The 19,469-nt window shown below is 35.4% G+C and overlaps 1 protein-coding gene and 1 non-coding gene across 2 annotated transcripts in view; both read right to left on the bottom strand.

The window, feature by feature from the left end:
* The window catches only part of PTPRQ (protein tyrosine phosphatase receptor type Q), a 231,612-nt gene that overhangs the window by 66,849 nt on the left and 145,294 nt on the right, over nucleotides 1–19,469 (bottom strand). Inside the window, exon 30 of the mRNA XM_081818978.1 lies at nucleotides 5,296–5,417. Coding sequence (XP_081675104.1) covers nucleotides 5,296–5,417 — 122 coding nt within the window. The remainder of the gene's footprint in view (nucleotides 1–5,295; nucleotides 5,418–19,469) is intronic.
* Nucleotides 4,799–4,905, bottom strand: LOC115941490 (U6 spliceosomal RNA). The gene has a single exon (XR_004076242.1). It is a non-coding gene; the product is annotated as a U6 spliceosomal RNA (small nuclear RNA).

Below are 19,469 nucleotides of genomic sequence, written 5' to 3'. Positions count from 1 at the left end.
AATCACCCAACCAACCACAATCAATCAACCCATCCAATGAACAAGCAAGTATTATCTGTGTCAATGAAACTCTACTTTCTACTGTGATATTTTATAGGAGAAAGAATACAGGTTTTGGTAATCAAACATTAAAGATTCAAATCCCAACTTGGTCATGTAATAGTTCCTGTAGCGTTTGACAAATCACTTATGTTCTCTGTGTCTTACTGTCTGCGTATGTAAAGCTAGAGTAATAATATCTATTCATAGTGTTTGGTGAGATTTAGAAAAATAGATCTGAAGTAGCTGGCACAGAGATTTTGATATTTTTTTGACCATGACCTACAAAAAGGAAACACATTTTGTAATATAACTCAGGATATGTGTGTATTTATACTCATATATATATATGAGTATACATACATACATGTGTATATATATATATATATATATATATATATATATATATATATATACACACATACATACATACACTTCTTTATAACTTAAAAACAATTTTCAGAAATGCAACTTCTTTGGGTGTTGAGTTTAATAAGTTCTTTATAGATTTTGGATACTAGCCCTTTATCTGATATGTCATTTGCGAACCATGAGAGAATATGGACTCTGAGAAACAAACTGAGGGTTCTAGAGGGGAGGGGGGTGGGGGGATAGCCTGGTGATGGGTATTAAGAAGGGCACGTACTGCGTGGAGTTCTGGGTGTTATACGCAAACAATGAATCATGGAACACTGCATCAAAAACTAATGATGTAATGTATGGTGATTAACAGAACCTAAAAAAAAAAAGAAAAGCAACTTCTTTCTGAAATGCATTTGGTATTTTCTTCTCTTTTAAATTTTATTCCAGCTCATTTAAAAATTTTTGGTCATGATTGTAGTTTGAAAAACTCCCATCTAGCACTATGCATGGCACTGGATAAGGACTCAATTAATTGTGGATGTTATAATTATTAGATGTGCAAAAATGAGCATCCTTAGGTGTATTAAACATAGTCATACAGTGTGTCAAACAAAGTGTGCCTTTGATGAAGAGTCTGGCCTATTCACTGAAGGGATTAAACATAGCTAAAGTTTCTAGCAATACAAAGAAGGGTTTTTCCTGAGATGAACATCAGAAAATTTGAAATCCTACAATGCATGCTACTCCCTAGTATCTGAATTGAAACACTTAAAACCAGATTGTATACACTGTTCACAGTACTAAGCTCATTTTCAACTTGACCCTCCCTTGTACCTTTGAAAGGTTTCTTGTTCAAAATAGTCTTCAAATGCTCTTTTCTAAGAACTTTTTGAACTGAAAGATGTTTCTATGAGAAACACAGCAAAAGGCTGATAAATACCATACGCATTGCAAAGTCAAATAGATTGTTCCCACCTTAGAGCATTGAAGGCAGTTGCCTCCTTTCTCTAAAGTGGCAGAAAAACAAATCAGCATAGGAATACTATTGATCAAGTGCATGTTCTCACTGGTAGAAAGTGTGTGTGATTCAGTTAGCTGTCAGCATTTAAACATCACATAAAAATCTAGCTTTTTAAATTTTCCTTAAGACTAGGATTATATTCATGCTGGGTAATAATTATCTAGAGATGAGTGATAGTTGACTTCTACAATGGGGCATGAGTGTCCAATTCATCACTGCTTCACCCAACTGGGTGAAGTTTATGTTACTTGACTGACCTCTATACCTCTTTGGATTCTGATTTTATAGAGTTGAGGTGAATTCCTCAACATTCCATAGTTATTTAGTAGCTGAGATAGAATTTGCTCTGAAGTCTTTCAAGAATCCAGAGCTCTCTACACTACTACACTGGGCCTGATCTTATAAAGTAAAATTAAATTATTTTAATGTCTTCCATTAAAATAGTACATACCTAATATTGAGTAGTAAAAATATGACATAACGTGCCTGTGATCTACTGTATCTTAAAAATGTATTTAATAAAATCCAAAAAGAATTTTGGGTCCTCAAATACAGAATGTATCAAAATTCATTTATCTTTCTTCACTAAATCTACTCTGTCGTCATTATTGTTAATCATTGTTTGTCCACACACCCAGGAATGAAACCTCAGACCTTTTTGATTCATTATTTCCCTTCCATCAATTTCAAGCTTATTTGCTCATATTATATTTGATCATCTATTATTATTATGAAATGTGTCCCATTATTTTTGCAGTATGGTAGTTTTATAGGCAATGTCAGCAACTCGACTTTGATTCTATTTTCTCTCCTTTTCCTACCCCACTTGCCCCCTTCCCCCCCACGCACACCTTTATTCATTCCTCAAGTCCCACAATCAATTTAACCTGCTCTGTGAAGTCTCCATTGTATCGTATGCCCCTCGTAACAGGAATTTTAATTACTTTGCTAGTTTATATTCCAAAAAAACTGCATAGCTCACATTCTATATTTACCTGTTTATATTCTGGTGTCTCCCATAAGAGTGTGAGTTACTTATGTTTTGCATCCTTTTTTGGTGAACAGAAACAATAAATGTTTGTTATTTTGAAAAAAATGAAGGGAACAATGAACAAAGGACTACAAAATGCATGAATTTCTGGTAGTATCATCCAGGGTGATATCTGTGCCCATATATCTTTAAGACTGTCAAGTTTTGCTTAACTTGAGTCTTTTAGGAAAAAAAGTTTTATGTCCCTGTGACTAGGATTTACCAAAGGCCAGGCTCACAGCGTAAGTCCTAAATTCAATGACATGTGTTCTTCCCTGGCCTAGGATCTGATCATTCTTGAAGGTAGATAATTATATATCCATGAAATGAGCTGCAGATAAGCTCTGTAAAGACAATGACCACATCAGACTTGTTCTAGGTATCCAACACCTAGCACAATGCTGGCATGTTGGATGTATTTAAAACCATGTGTCGAATGAATAAAGGAAAGAAGGAACTAAATGACAGCCTTGTTCCAAGAACCCGGGGAAACTACAAAGTACTACAATCTATTTGAATTCTTGTTATCTTTGACCTGAAAGGTTTGGATGAGCATATATTTCAACTTGGCAAATTTTATTTGCTACTTGGTGGTTTTTCCTTTCTCATATCACACCACCGTCTACTGGCTGTAGCCAGGTCTTAACTATTTGAGAAGCTATCATCTCTGTGCCTCAACTCCCCTTTATTAAAAATGAAGATAATATATTTACAGTAAAATGTTAGATAAGATAAGGTAAAGCTATGGAGAGGCTACTGTGTAACTGATATAAAGTAAGCAATTACCATGTTAGTCATTCTTCTCTCTTTCCCTTGCTTATTTTTAAACTCAGTAAGAATATTAAGGAAATGAGGTTATAAATCATTTTAAAAAATATTTTATTTTCCCTTCCTTTAAGCTCAAATTTCAAGAGAGAACTATTTTCATTAATAAGGTGTCTTTGACAGAACAGAGCATTATCATTTTGTGATTTGCTTTTAATACATATTCCCAGAGCATTTGTCATGTGTGTTGATTACTTTTGGCTAATTACAAACTAAGTCTTCACAAATATGCTCTAAAAAGGAACATAAACAGAAGACTGAATAGGAGTACAAATACACCAATAATCCCTTAAATTTTCTTTTAATCATGACAGGTCTTTTGAGATAGCAGCACTTCCATTTTAGAAATAACATAAAGACATAATAAAATTATAAACATTAAACAAAAGGTAGGTAGAGACATCAAGGAAGCAGGAGAATTCACCATAAATGACTCAATGCATTAGATGCCACGAGAAGAGAGTGGTCATCAGGCCCAGTAAAACCCAAGCCGGGCACTCACAAGGTTTTTCCAATCCTAATCCTAGCTAAGAACTCTGCATTATTTACATTGTTAAGCACCTTGTTTAAGGTGAAAGGCTTGACTCTCATGTTTGGGTTTCCTTCTGTCTGGATGGCTACTCCAGTCTGGTGCTTTCGGTGGCCTCTTGTTTAAATGTTTGGATTCCCCAGGATTCAATCCTCAGGTTAGTTCTTACAGAAGAGGTTCTTAGGCTACATGTCCCATATTTAATCTCATCCCTTCCTATCATTTCAACTATCATCTAAATACCAACACTTCCCAAATCTGCAAATTCAGATCTCCTCTCCTAAGCTCCATATCTATATATAATAGTGCTAAGGGAGTATCTTCACCTGGAGGACTCCTGGGCATCTCAAACTCAGTGCATCTAATACTGAATTGATTCCCTTCCTTTACAAATCTATTTCTCCTCACAATTTTCCAAATCCTGTATCTAAAGGTCATCCTCGATTATTCCTTTCACTCACCATCCACTGACTTTTTCCCACCAAATTCTGTAGATGTAAATTATTTTCCATTCCATTCCCTCACTACATTTTCTCTGTCCTTATCTTTTCTTACCCAGTTATTCTTATAGTGTCCCGTCCCCTTGCCAAATTTTGCACTAAGACTGCTCTATCCTCAGCAGTGCAACCAAGCTGATCCTATAAGATAGAAATCTCTATCCCAACACTGCTTTAATTCCTCAGTTGACACCCCACTGGCCTTATCATAAAACTCAAATTCCATTACATGTTAGACCGTTGGCCTTCTAATCTAGCTTCTCTCAGCACTTTTCTTGAATGCTTTGACCAAGGATTCCTGAACTACTTGCTTTTTCTTGAATGAATCTTACTTCTCACACTCTTAGTACCATTTCTCTCTCATGGTCTGCTTCAGGTGTTCTTCACAATTAAGCTCCGATATTACTTTATTTGGGAGCTATTTCTTCTAATGCCTTCTCCCTTCACCTTTTGTATTATGAGGTTTTTTTCTTACTGTATTGTTATTATTGTTTTCAAATATGAAATGCTTCATGAATTTGAGTGTCATCCTTGTGCAGGGGCCATGCTAATCTTCTATGTATTTTTCCAATTTTAGTATATATGCTGCTGAAGTAAGTACTTTTTCACTGTATTTTAAACCAGTGTATTATTATCAATTTAACCACTTGTTTACATACATTATTTATACCCTGGGGATAAATATGACAATCATGCTAATAATACTTTACTTACATTTACTGAGCCTTACTTACATTTACTGAGCCTTACTCAGGCAATGTTTAAAGTTCTTTATGCATATTTTCTAATTTAGTCTTCACAAAATTTCTGTACCCTGGGTACTATTATTAATCTTTACCTTACAGATGTGGATAATGAAACACACATAGGTTAAATAAGTTGCCTGAGGTCTAACAGAACTAGGATTAAAATTCAAATAGTCTGGTTCCCAAAATGTGTATTCTTAATCACTCTCTACACCGTCTTTTGCATAAGGTAAGATACACCTTACCGATTTGACATCAATCAGATAGAATGTTGGTCCAGTAATGGTAGCAGGTTCACTCCAGCTGATGTTGATGCTAAAAGGTGATGTTGCTACTACATACACACTTTCAGGAGGACCATCTGGAGCTGTGAAAATAGAAAATCAGTTACCCTGGGACATCTGAGTTAGTCTTTGCTACAATACAATAATAGAAAAGGCCATGAGAAAAGGATAGTGATAATGAATTAATTATACATTAATTTATAGTTCACAGCATGCTAAAGGCATTGGCAAATCAAAAGATGTAATTCCTTTCAAAATAATTACTACATATAAGAAACTTCCAGGCGCCTGGGTGGCTCAGTTGGTTAGGCGACTGCCTTCGGCTCAGGTCATAATCCTGGAGTCCCGGGATCGAGTCCCACATCGGGCTCCCTGCTCAGCGGGGGGGTCTGCTTCCCCTTCTGCCCTCTTCCCTCTCGTGCTCTCTGTCTCTCATTCTCTCTCTCAAATAAATAAATAAAATCTTTTAAAAAAAAAAACTTCCACATGAGAAATTAATAATCATAAATGTATGATTTTTAAATGCAATATTTTGAAATTATTATTGTTGCAAAATAAATCTTTTTTAGTAAGTGCTTTTATTTAAAAATAGATTGTCTAATAATGTTGTTTTAGGAAGACCTGTAGAAACATGTTTGACTACAAAAAAAGTGAAACTGGAACAAGGGAATTATATTTAAAATTGGGTTGCTTTTGTTGTTTTCACAGAGGGAGTAACATAGGAAATAGGTTATACAACTGATATTATCACAAATGTAAATGTTTCCTGAATTCATTATTATTCCACACAACTTTAATTTGTCCTATTTTTATTACTGTTGTTTTTTATCAAGGGCGCAAAACAAGAGATAATATTTTAGGGAACTGACTGCTGAAAACCCTTGTGTGAATTTTCAATTTGTGAAACTGCTAGGAATTAGAAGAGTTTTTAGTATGTTAAGAAGGATTTAGTCACCGCTGATTTGACATACATTGAACTAGGAACACTGTTATGCATATCTCTGTCCTCCTATGGCCCCTAGTCAATTCGAGGGGCATTAAATACTGGGAGATAAGAATTTTCCAGTTTTTCTAATTTTTAAATCCACTTGAGGAAACACTGCTGAATAAATATTATTCCACAGATCCTGAGAAGGTATAAAGAAAAAGATTATTAAAATATTCCTTTCCTCAAATAATTTATAAGAGCAACAAATTGTACTAGCTTGGTCAAACAAAATTTCTGGACCTCAGCTTCCTCCTCATATGCATATATCATAGTGTTTTAAAAGAATCATGAATTCAAAATGTGTGAAAGTGGCCAGTTGGTTTACTATTTGGCCCATCATTGTCAATTAGCACAATATACTATAAGAAAAGGCTAAGTTAAGGTAAGGACTAATTAGAAATACAAAGAATCTACTGTGAATGGGCAAAGGGCAAAGTGGTGAATACAGACGGGGCAGGGAGTCTAGGTAAAGTTGCACAGAGTAGATGGGAATTGAATAGGTTTTGAAAGATGAGAAGGATTTCAATAATCAGAGGAGTAGGGTTAGGGGCACTTCTTTGCTAAGAGGATCACAAGCAAAACCACAAAGACACAAACAGCAGGGTCCACAGACAGATAGAATTTTATCACTGTAGAAGTGTTTTCCTTGGTAATCTTATGTTTATTATTTTATACATTCAAAAATATTGTCCTAGGAAGGAGTCCACACACTTCATCAGACTGCCAAAGGAATCCATGGTACAAAAAAGATTCAGAATCCCTAAATTCAAGGAATACAGATATCACAGAGAGACCCATGTTCATATGGTAAGGAACACGCCTCAAATGGGCTTTGGGAACTAAGTTAGGTTATTATGCTAAAGTGTTTGAAGCTTATTCTTTAAATAATAGAATGCCACTGCAAGTTTTTGAAAAAGGAATTATTTTTCTAAGGATTTAGGAAGAAAACTCCAGTAGTTATAGAATAGATAAGTGCTCTGAAGCATTGAGTCCAGGGAGGCTATTTCCAAAAAGCCAGATAAGATATGATGAGATCCTAAATTAGATTAGTGACACTAGGATTGGATAGGAGGGGATGAATCCTAGAGTCATTTAGAAAATTTAATTAAAAAAAAAACTTGAGGCTGATTATATGTGGGTAAAAACTGACATAGAGGATGTAGCAAAAGCTAATTCATGTGTTGACACCAGGAGAATGTTAATAGAATTCATACCAACAGCATATTTAGGAGCAGATACTGATTTTAGTATGGTTAAGACTTTGGAAGGAGATAATAATTTTGGATTTGTACTCATTGAGTCTGAGACACTCACAAGAATTGAGAATGCCTACCTGATAATTTGAAAGATAAACCTAGAACTAGGAAGACAGGGCCAGGATGGGAAAGAATTTTTAAAAAATTTCAGATGATTCTTTACAAATCGAGATAGCATAAATACAACAAGCATATCTGGTTCAAGTGAGTCACATGATCTGAAGAGAGACAAAGGTTTATTTCAGTACCAGATAGTTATTTAAAATGTTAATAGCAGTGACAATTTTCAAACTATGAATGTATTATTGGCACTTAGAGTACGTTTCCAAGAGAGATGTTATGGGTGGGATTTAGGTCCTCAACTCAGCCCATAAAAATACATTTTAATAGTAGCATTAAAATATTTTAAAACAATATTCAGATGTAACAACAGAGGAATCTAGCAATTGTGTATAAGGAAGTTTCTGTGGGAAAATGCCTTCGAGATATCAAACATATCTTCCCTATGCATACCTTTTCTAACCCTTGTGCAATATTCTGGACATGGACTCAGAGATCTAGTCAGTATGGCCCAGGAAGGCATTCAGGAAAGAGAGTGAAGAGGGGATACTTCAGGATTCAGAGGTTTGATGAGCTGAGAAGAACATACTAATGATGACAGAATCGGGTACATGATTTCTCTGGTAACTGATGTGGAGAGATCATGGAATCCCAGCACTTAAACACACCTGCATATCCTAACATCTTCAGTCTTTATTACTTCTAATTTTATGATCCTAGATTTATGAAAAGTGTCTCAAATTGTAGCACAATTCATTTAGATAATTACATATAATAAATGAGAGCTATGAGAGATCTCCTGACACCAGCATAATTAATTGCTTTTGGATGCCCTAGCAGAATAATGCACTTCATATTCAAGAGTGGCAACCATCTTTCCTTCTCAAACTGGAGTTCCTTAGAAATGTTATGCCCACCTTACCAAGTTACAAAATAACAAATAGTATCTCTGAATCTCTATATGCAGAATGTTAAATGAGGAGTGGATAGGCTTCAGGACCAAGTACACCATTACTGATCATTACTGTACACTCTTCTCACAGAGAAATCTGCTTTGAAAAATATAAGATGGTTTGTAGCTTTTAATGGCCTATCTTCTGCTGCCTTTGACTCTGTAAACGGGGATGGGCTAGAAGTACAAATTTATTAAGACATCTACTAATTAATTAATAATTAATGTTTTTATTATTTAAATTAATTAATCTTTTTTGCAAAACCTGCCTTCTAGCTCTGTAAGAGCCATTGTGGAATGGAACAATTTTCTGACAGGCCACAAATTTAAAGTATACCACTTTAAGAAAATATTTTAGGCTCCCCTTCTCTTTAGCTATACCCAAATGTTCTGTTGGCTTTTAGATGAAATTTATATGTTTATCCAACCAGCAAATATTGATTGAGCACCTTCTGTGTGCCAGACACTGGGAAGACATAAAGATTATAGAAATGATGGACGTAGTTGTAGACCTATCCATATAGAGTTTCTAGAATATAACTGCTCTTCTTCACTCAACTATTTATTGAACACCTACTACATGTGGGCATTTTTGAAGCGCTGCTGGTGGAGAAGAAAACCAAAGAGATAAAGATCATAGAACCTCTATTTTAGTGGAGGGAGATAAATAATATATATTATAAAAATTTAGGTAAGTTAATACTAATATGTAAGTAAATTACATACTATGTTAGGAAGTGATATGTACCATGACAAAAAATGAAGCAGGATAGTAAGAATAAGGATGCTGATGGGAATTTCTATTTTAAATACGGCGGTCAGGGCATGTCTCTATAAGCAGGTGACATTAAAACAAAGATTTGAAGGAGGTAAAGGAGCATGTGAATGTTTGAAGGAATAGTGTCACAGATGGCTATGCAAAGGCCCTGAGGCAGGATTTTGCCTGGTCTATTCTAGGAATAACAAGGATTCCAGTGAGGCTGAAGTCAGGTAACAATGAGAGTAAGAGAGGAAATGGGAGCCAGTTTGTGTAGGGCCTTTAAAGCCAGTGTTAGGGGCTTTGTAAGAAGTGCTGTCATGGATAAAAAGACAATGCCATAGTATATTTTCATGGACTAAAGTGGCCTCTATAGATTTTGACACTTGATATCTAACTCATACCAGAAAGATGGGTCAAACTTAATGAGATCCAAAAAGGAAATATTATCTCCAGAATCTAATTCATATACCTCTATAAAGTATACCAATTCAATGGCTATTGGGACTAACTTTTAAACCAAACTCACTCTAGCAGGCAGGCAAGACGGTACATTATTGACAGACATCACAGACAGTTTACTGATAATTTTCTGTGACTAAGAAAGTTGATGAGATTTTTCTGTGACTATGTTGATGGTAGCCTGTCTTTGGAAATATTTCCAAGGAAATATGTCTACATCTCCTCTGCTCTATAGTTTGGATCTTTTGGGTCTCAAGTGAGGGCAGATCCAAAACCATTTCCCAAGGTAAACCTTGCCTAGTCTTGCAAGTATGTCTGTGCCTACATAGCTCAGAAAGCAGTATGAAGCCTTACTTCAACTCTTGTCTTTCATAGGAAAATGTCAACCCTGCAATCATTCCTTAAATACTAGTAGTCAAGCCCTCATCAGGGAGCGTCTGCTACCCCAAGCAGAGCTGAGAGAAAAATGACATTTAAAGATCATTCATGGCACACCCTAACCAACTGGACTACGCAATATTTTCAGTTCTATACACTAATAAATCATTATAAGAAAAAGGCAAGGTATTTAGCCCCTCACTGAGCTGTGCTTTAATGCCATTTCTTGAACTTTTCCCAAGGACTTTTTCTTTTTTTCTTTTTTAAGAAACACTCTAAACAACATCTGCATTTTCAGTAAATTTGATGAAATTGCCTGTTTTTTTTTATACAAGTGTTTCCTGTGTTGAATCCTTTGTGAAAAATTTCTTAGAATGTAGTATATCAATCTGTATTCTTGAAGGATTAGAATATGACATAAGAATTCCTAAATCTGAATTAAAAAAATAAACTAAACTGATATAGGAATATATTATATGCATATAACTGATTCTTATTTTATCTGTATAAAGCAATTAAAGATAATCACTTAATTCATAGATAATTTAAGAGAAATATATAGAATACCAAAATGCTCATCTGTTATAAAACAATATCTAATTATTTTAATATTGCCCAAATATTATAGAATACTTTTAAGCATAAGATATTTTCAAAATTTTTTTAGGTAATATTCTTTTGGAAATTCTCAAAATTCCAAAAATATATAATAAAATATATGAGTATTTTTTCTCTTTTATTCCAATGTGTAGTAAACTATTACTAGAGTCATATAAGGGAGAATGCAAAATCACAATTATAAATGTCAACCAGCAAAACCAAGGAACCTTAGAACAGTAAAGGTGTGGGGAGATGAAAATATGCCAGTTTAAAAGCTTAGTAACATATAAGCATCTTTGGAAGACTTTGTTTGTCTCCCCGTAAACTGTCACATTCTGATTTAGGATTGTTTGTGAAATGAATCTGGTCAGTAATGGGCCAAGATATCACTATACCCTTTCTCTTATAAATCACAGCAATTTACTCAGTAGGAATGATCTATCTTTATTCTCTCATTCCCCATAATCCAATCACTTCCTCTCATAAGCACTTTTCCCCTGGTTTTCACAATAATGCATTTTCTGTAACTAACAACCATCATTTCCTGATTATCATGCTTCTATCCTTGCACAGGAATGTGGGTCTTATGTGGGTCAGGGTCATCTTTCCCATCCATCTGTGTCCCCATGCTAAGTGTGTTAGCTGAAAGGTGAGTCTGGATAGACCATCATTTTGCCTCATACATATAAGAGTTTTAATGCCCCCAAGTCTATGCCAGTTTGATTAAGAACCATATATTTTGGTGTGTCTAATACTATACTTTCAAAATAAGCACATTCAAAGACTTATTAGTAATTTTGCCTTCTGCAGATCCCTGCAAATTTAATGATGAAAAATGTAAAAAATATTATATAGTTTTTTAGTGCACCATGCTATTGTGACTTTCCTAAAAGAATAAACATAACTAAATAAATGATTTGACAACAACTCACAAGACAGAAAATCTTGAGCTCTGTACACATGTGATTTAAATTGTCTGTATATCTATTTGGATTTAAGTTGAGCTTAAAGCTTATTTCAAGGGTCTACCCTTCAGGGTATTTTGGTTTCAGGATTTGGTAGAGTAGACTACCACATTCCTAGCTACTATCATCACTACATGAGGACTCCATTCTTTCTTAGCTTATACAAGTATTAGCCCCTAGGACTGTGAGTTGGCTTTGATTCAGCACACCTGGAAGAATTAGCTTTAAGTTTTACTTGTCTCTCAGGACTAGAGGAAATCTAATTGGCTGGGTGGTTTGAGTGGATTCCTTGCATTTTAAATAATTCAGCTCATCAAGGGACCTGAAGTTCAGCAATTAGACTGAATATATGTATGCAGGCCAAGAGCATCCTAGAACATATCCTACTGGTTACAACACTACATTAATCAGCTATCCTTCCCTGGTGTTGAATGTTTCCCTAAAGCCCAGTGATCTCACTGCCTAATATGGGACAATATGGTTGGTGTATAAAATATTTCCTACCATTCTACAGGACCTTAATTTTGTTTTATAGTTACATTTTCCAACAGCAAGATGGCATCACAAAGGCAAATATTTTAAGCCTAAGAATCTGTCTAATTAGACTGCTTGATGAGTACTGAGAATGATTCATGGATGCTCATAGTATTAGACCTCACTGAATGACCATTTTCTGTGATGTGTAATGAGTAATTTTCTGAGTCATTTCATTCTGGCTTAAGTTGAAAAAAATACAAAATACAAAAAACTCTCACTTCCAACACTAGTAATGCCAGGTAAGAATAAAAATATTCTAATATTAGTACTATTGCTTTTAGGATCAGATAATACATCTTTTTCTAGAATAACATCACGTTTATAAAATAACTTTCTACAACAGTGGTTCTCAAAACGTGGTCTCCACACAAGCAGCATCAATATTACCTGGGAAATTGTCAGAAAAGCAAATTCTAAAGTCACATCCCAGACTTAACTGAATCAGAAGCCTGGGCAGGGATTAAATTACTGCTTCTGTGAGGGCTAGGGAAGCAGTGGAGGAGGGTTTGGGAGCTGGTGGTGATAAACATGGGAATGTGCATCCAGCCAATACACACTCCACACACTGGTCTCCTCCTACCTTCCATTTATTTTAATTCTGGATAAATTATGGCGAGTTTTCTCCCTACTGTCACTCCCTCCCATTCCCAAAGTTTCCACAGTAATAATAGGCCATTGTATTCCATAAGAACATAGAAGCTCTGTGAAGGAACCACCTGGAATAATACAGACGAGGCATCACCACAATGGAGTATTGGGACCAAGATAAATGTCCCTATTTCATCCTTCCATTCATTGTATGTAGGTAAGATAACTATCAGGTGTATCAGCAAAGAGAAAAGAAACTGAAAGTGTAGTCTGAAGAAAAGTCCCATCCAATCTGTTTGCGAACGGAGATTGTTGGATTATATACTAGAAGCTTGTCTAATATCTTCAGGTGTGTTTTAGTCCTAGTTGTTGAAGTTAATAATATCAGATAATAATAATCCTTAAAATTTCTTTTAACTGTTTGGTTCTTAGTGCTTTTGCTGAAAAAGACATTGCATTTATGCATGCAAATGGGATTTCAAAATATTTTTTATATTCTGGAAAACTTGCTTAAGGTTTGGCAAAAGATTTTTTGGACACTAAATATTGAATTGGATGCTTTAGCAAATAGTTTAATTTTAAATGTTTACTAGTTTTTCCTTTAAATTACTATTTAACCTGGATAGCTTCTCTTTGTAATCCTACATAGCACCTCTCTGCTTTTTTTTTTTTAAGATTTTATTTATTTGAGAGAGTGAGAGTGAGCAAGAGAGAGAGAGAAGGGGCAGAGGGAGGGGCAAAGGGAGAGGGAGAAGCAGACTCCCCACTGAACAGGGGGCATGATGAGGGACTTGATCCTAGGATCCTGGGATCATGACCTGAGCCAAAGGCAGATGCTTAACCCACTGAGCCACCCAGGTGCCCCTTTCTGCTTCTTTTTTGTGGTACTTTCATATCACCAGGAGGCTTTGCTGAAGTCCTATTCAAGATATAAGAGCACAGACTCTACCCTAGAAATAAATGAGGTTCATGAATGAATCAATGTGTGTAAAGTTCTTAGAATAGAACCAGCACATAACAACTTGATAAGTTTAGCTATTGTTGCCATTATTTTTTTTTTTTTTTGACAGAGAGAGACAGAGAGAGAGGGAACACAAGCAGGGGGGAGTGGGAGAGGCAGAAGCAGGCTTCCTGCGTAGCAGGGAGCCCGATGTGGGGCTCGATCCCAGGACCCTGGGACCATGACCTAAGCCGAAGGCAGACGCTTAACCATCTGAGCCACCCAGGTGCCCCTAAAATATTTATTTTTAACAATTTTATTTCTTTGACAGAGAGAGACACAGTGAGAGGGAACACAAGCAGGGGGAGTGGGAGAGGGAGAAACAGGATCCTCGCTGAGCAGGGAGCCCAATGCAGGGCTCGATCCCAGGATGCTGGGATCATGACCCGAGCTGAAGGCAGATGCTTAACAACTGAGCCACACAGGCGTCCCTAAAATATTTTTATTTAAACTCTGAAAACTTGTTTAATAATCTGGCAAAACCTCTTCTGAGTTAAATATATAGTTGAATGCTCTATTAAATTCTTTAATTTTATATGCTTACTATTTTGTCATTTAAATTATGATTTCACCCAAATATCTTCTCTTTGTAATCATATTTAGCAGCCCAAATTTAGACATTGTTCTCTTTTGTTTTCTTCATGGACTATCAATCTACTATGATACCACCTTGCTATACAAATACATTAAGTTTATTATCTCAGTTAATCATTTAGATACTGTTAATGCTTCTGAAATAGGCATGTATTTTCCTTTACTGTTTGACATGCATATTTCTTTCCTAAGTGCAGTAATCATACTTACTATGCTAATGAAAAGGAAAAATAAAAACAATATGAGCAATATAAAATAGACTGGTTTTGTGAAATAAAAGAAGCTGAACATGTTAAACATAGTAACTGGGAGAATTTTAATTTTGGCTATAACCATGTAAGTATTTGAAAGACAAATTATATACAAAAAATGAAGAAAAGAATTAGTATGAACTATTTTGCAATGGAGAATTTTGGAATTGAAATACTTTCACATGAAGTCAAATGCCTTCCTCAAGTCCAAATGCCATAATCATTTAGTCTTAGATACTGAGTAGGTATGGAGGGTGGAAACATACATAACACATGATCACCTAGTTATCTCTGCTTTTTTTTTAAGATTTATCTATTTATTTGAGCGAAAGAGAGGAGAGAGAGAGAGAGTACATGAGTGGGAGGGGCAGAGGGAGAGAGAGAGAGAATCTCAAGCAGAGTCTGTGCAGAGCATGGAGCCCAATACGGGGCTTGATCTCAAGACCCTGAGATCATGACCTGAGCCAAAACCAAGAGTCTGATGCTCAACTGAGGGCACCACCCAGGCACCCCTAGTCATCTCTGGTTTTAAGGAGCTTAGAGTTCTACAAAAGAGAGAGAAAAACAATTATGAAGCAAAATGTTCAGTATTTGAGAAACAATTTTCGAGCTGTGGGAGTGGAAAGAGGAATTCATGGAAGGGTTTGCAAAAGAGATGTTTGGTGAGAAATATAAAGAAAAGGAAGCTGTTCTCAAAAAAAAAAAAAAAAGACACGAAGGACAGTAAGAAAGAACAGCAAAGATTCTGGAGCACAAAAGAGAAAGAGCAAGGGGAATATAAGCAAAATCACAGATGACCTACCTCATAGAGCATACTAAAAAGTATGATTTTTATAAAACAGGAAAACAGAAAACTTAAAGATTTTAAGCAGGGGAAAAACATTGTCAGATAGGTGTATTCAAAACCTGGCTTCGGGTAGAGAAAATGGGACAAGAAAGATCATTCAGATACCTTTGTAATAATCTAGGAAATTAATTTTAAGAGTCTGGATTTAGAGATGTTAACAGAGGAAAATAAATTCAAGAAGTACTTAGAAGGTAAATTCAATAGGACTCAGGTATGGACTTGGGGGTGGGGGATGGGAGACGGCTAGAAATAATTAACGATTCCTAGGTGGCTGGCATGAACAATTAAGTGAACAATGGTACAATGCACTGAAACAGGGAACACAAAGGCAGGCAAGGTTTGCAGTGGGGCGGGGGCAGTGGTATATGGGGTCTGACATGTCTGTGGAAACCTAAGCAGTCATAGCAGTTACTTCAACCTACAGGCCTAGTAGAGAGATGTCCTCTTGAACCACACATTTGGGAGATTCAGGCAACTGAGAAGGCTTTCAATAGCATCTAACTCATTTCACAGAAGTACAACCATCATGTCTAGAATAAATTATAATCATTTCTTCTAGTGGCAGCAGGTTAGAGCCATTCTAAAAATGCATTGCCACTAAATGGGCTTCTTTATGTCTTGGATTATATTTTCCTATTTATTTATGGCTAACATCTCTTCTTATCTTTATATAATTGCTTCTTTATAGAAGGGATAATATCTACTTTTGTTATGATAGCACTTATCACATTATAAGTGCATTACACCATTTAGAATAAATTAAGGAAAATAATTGAATATATAGTAGCTCAGTAACCATTTCTTATTTTTAAAAATTGTTAAGGCATATTTTTCCCTCTATTTAGTTTTTCTTCTTTTTAGATCATAAAGTTGCATTCCTTGGAAGCCTCTTTGATGAGGCATGTTTTGTTGAAATTTTTTTTAACCTAACAGATGTTTGGGTAGTTAAAATTCCTCATGAGTATGGTATCCTGTGGTTTTCACAACCTAAGTGTTACCCCAGGAATTTTCCTTTCTTGCTGTCTTCCAGTCCTGGTGGTCTATAGGAGATGCACATTATGAGAGTCTCATTTCATTCCATACTAATTTCACACCCACACTCTTTTAAAGTTGTACATTTCCTCAGCATTATAAGTATTTATTGTGCACCATGGAGATATTTAATAGTTTTCCATTCTACATTCCTCCCCCACACACAACTCAAATGGCTTTTGAGTATAAGGATAATCAAAAAAAAGAGATGAGTAAAATAATCTGCAAGACTTTAATGTCTCAAGTTAAATATTTCTGCCATTTGTAATTTTTGTGATTATGTTTGTATTTATACACACTCAGCATGAAGTAGAGAGTTACGGCTATTATACAGATGACTTAAGGAGAAAAGCAATTTGGCTTCAATTATCTAGATCAGAGTATGTGGGAGAAAGAAATGTTAGCTTGAGTTGGCTGAATATTGTTTCCTTTCTTCACTCCAGTTTACAGCGGTAGATTCAAATGTAGAAAGTAACCCAATTTAATTCTTTGTTTGCATTCTAACTTTGCTTCTTGGATCTTCAATTTGAATACTCTTCTTTATGGGCACAAAGAGAGATAATACTATATATTTTCTTATTCTACAGGCCATTTCAGAACATTTTTATAATATTTATTATTCAGACTGGGTGGTCTTTCAGAGTTATTCAGTTTTTGAATTTTGAATTCAAAATTTTGAAAAAGTTGATATCAAACTAACCATCAATTTCCAGGTCATTTCAAGAAGTTCCAGGCTTTTTGATATGAGGGCCTATTACTAAGTGCTTATGTGCAACTCGATGCCATTAGAAATGCACACATACGAAATAGTGATTTATACTAATTTATACTGTTGTTTAGTCTTTCCTATCATTGAGAGAAATTGTTCATTTTCATTTTATCTTCTTATATCAGATTATGAAACAACATAACACTCTTTTGAATAATGACTGATATTACAAAACATTAATTTTCTTCACTCAGATTACTTTATGTTTGTAAAATGTCTTTAATACTTTTCATCTTTAATATTCAGAATAAACACCTAATCATTATTTATTTTTTATCTTAAAAGCATTACTGCTTATCAAGATTTTTGTTGCTGGACTATTTTAATTTATTTTATTCCTTTTTTTAAAAGATTTTATTTATTTATTGGAGAGAGAAAGAGAGCACACGAGCAGGGGCAGAGAGAGAGGGAGAAGCAGACTCCTTGCTGAACAGGGAGCCCAACATGGGGCTCAATCCCAGGACCCCAGGATCATGACCTGAGCTGAAGGCAGATGCTTAACCAACTGAGCCACCTAATTTATTTTATTCTTGTATCATATATTAGTTCACTATTTTTATTATCTGGCAATAATATGTGTAGTGTCTTTTTGTCTTTCATATCAAATGCAATCTCAGATGATCTCTCCTGGGCTTAATATAAAAAATAAAACTTTTCTCTCACTGTATAATTATGAAATTCAGATATATATGTGTGTGTGTGTATATATGTGTGTATGAATATATGTATATATACACACACAATTCAGAAAAATGTCTTCTCCATTCTGAGAAAAGGGGTAACCAACTCATTCTAATAACTTATACAATTTATTATTCCCATACATACAAATACTCAGATGAAAAGCGAGTAAGTTTGCAAATGCCAAGAAAAATCGTATGTCTGTTGTCACAAATTCTTTTTTTTTTTTAATTTTTTAATTTATTTGACAGAGAGAGAGAGACAGCGAGAAAGGGAACACAAGTAGGGGGAGAGGGAGAGGGAGAAGCTGGCTTCCCGTGGAGCAGGGAGCCCGATGTGGGGCTGGATCCCAGGACCCTGGGATCATGACCTGAGCTGAAGGCAGACGCTTAACAACTGAGCCACCCAGGCGCCCCTGTTGTCACAAATTCTGAAATATATAAACTTTTTTACTTTTCTCTCTAAATCACAGTGGTAGAAAGGCACTTTCCATGTATCCTCTGGAACTAAAATAAGAAGAATTTTTTTATTCTACTGATAAACAACAAAGTAGAAAATCAGCTCTCAAGCAGAAAGAAAAAGAGAAAGGGAAAAGGATTAGTATAGACAACCTACTTAAATATTGATAAATATCTTCATACTCAAGTATTCTCTGATGGTGAATTCAAATTGTGGCAATGAGATACTTGATCCAGGGAGAAGAAAAGTACCAGATAAAAGACAAACTAGTGCTCTGTAGAGAGGCACCTGGAAGCTGGGATGAAGAGAAGCCAAGATTACTTTCTCCATTGCACCAAGAACTAACCAACCAGCTAACCACCAATGACAAAGGGAGACATCCTGGTAAAACTAGGAAAATAATGCTTTAAAAAAAAAAAAAAAAAGCTCACACTGATTGCAGAAAGTTTGCAATAATCTACCATTATTCCTTTAGGCCAAAATGAGCAAAATGGAGTAGTAGGAAATTGAAAATGATCTAATTCTAGTGAGTTGATCACAGATCTTAAAAAGGGGGTAAGGAGGAGGGGAGACCAGGTGGAAGGAATGACACTCAAAAGGAAAAATTCGTAAATTTTCAAATTAAGGCTGTGAGATTCTTTGAAAACTCAGCTTTGCAGTTCATTTAGCAGATTCTGAATTAATCATGCTAATTGTCATTTTATGCTAACTGAACATTTATCATTATGTCTAGAGTGCTTGAAGAGATGATGCATTCAGAAAATCCACTTGCTGGCTCACTGTAGGAGGTAAAAGCAGGTATTATCCAAGTGACATGATGGTAAAGAGTAGGATGGGAATCCTCAGTGTCAGGATGGGAATCCTCAGTGTCTGAATCCTCAGACCTTCAGTGCAGGCAGAAGGTCTAGTTAACTAAAGTCTCCAAAGTAGCTGTCCACAGGCCAGATCTGGGCTACTGG

The sequence above is a fragment of the Leptonychotes weddellii genome, chromosome 5 (genome assembly GCF_054177405.1).
Source record: "Leptonychotes weddellii isolate Sample4059 chromosome 5, ASM5417740v2, whole genome shotgun sequence".
NCBI classification, from domain to species: domain Eukaryota; kingdom Metazoa; phylum Chordata; class Mammalia; order Carnivora; family Phocidae; genus Leptonychotes; species Leptonychotes weddellii.
The sequence above is the reverse complement of the archived record's forward strand: the minus strand, read 5'-3'. Positions and strand labels throughout refer to the sequence as shown.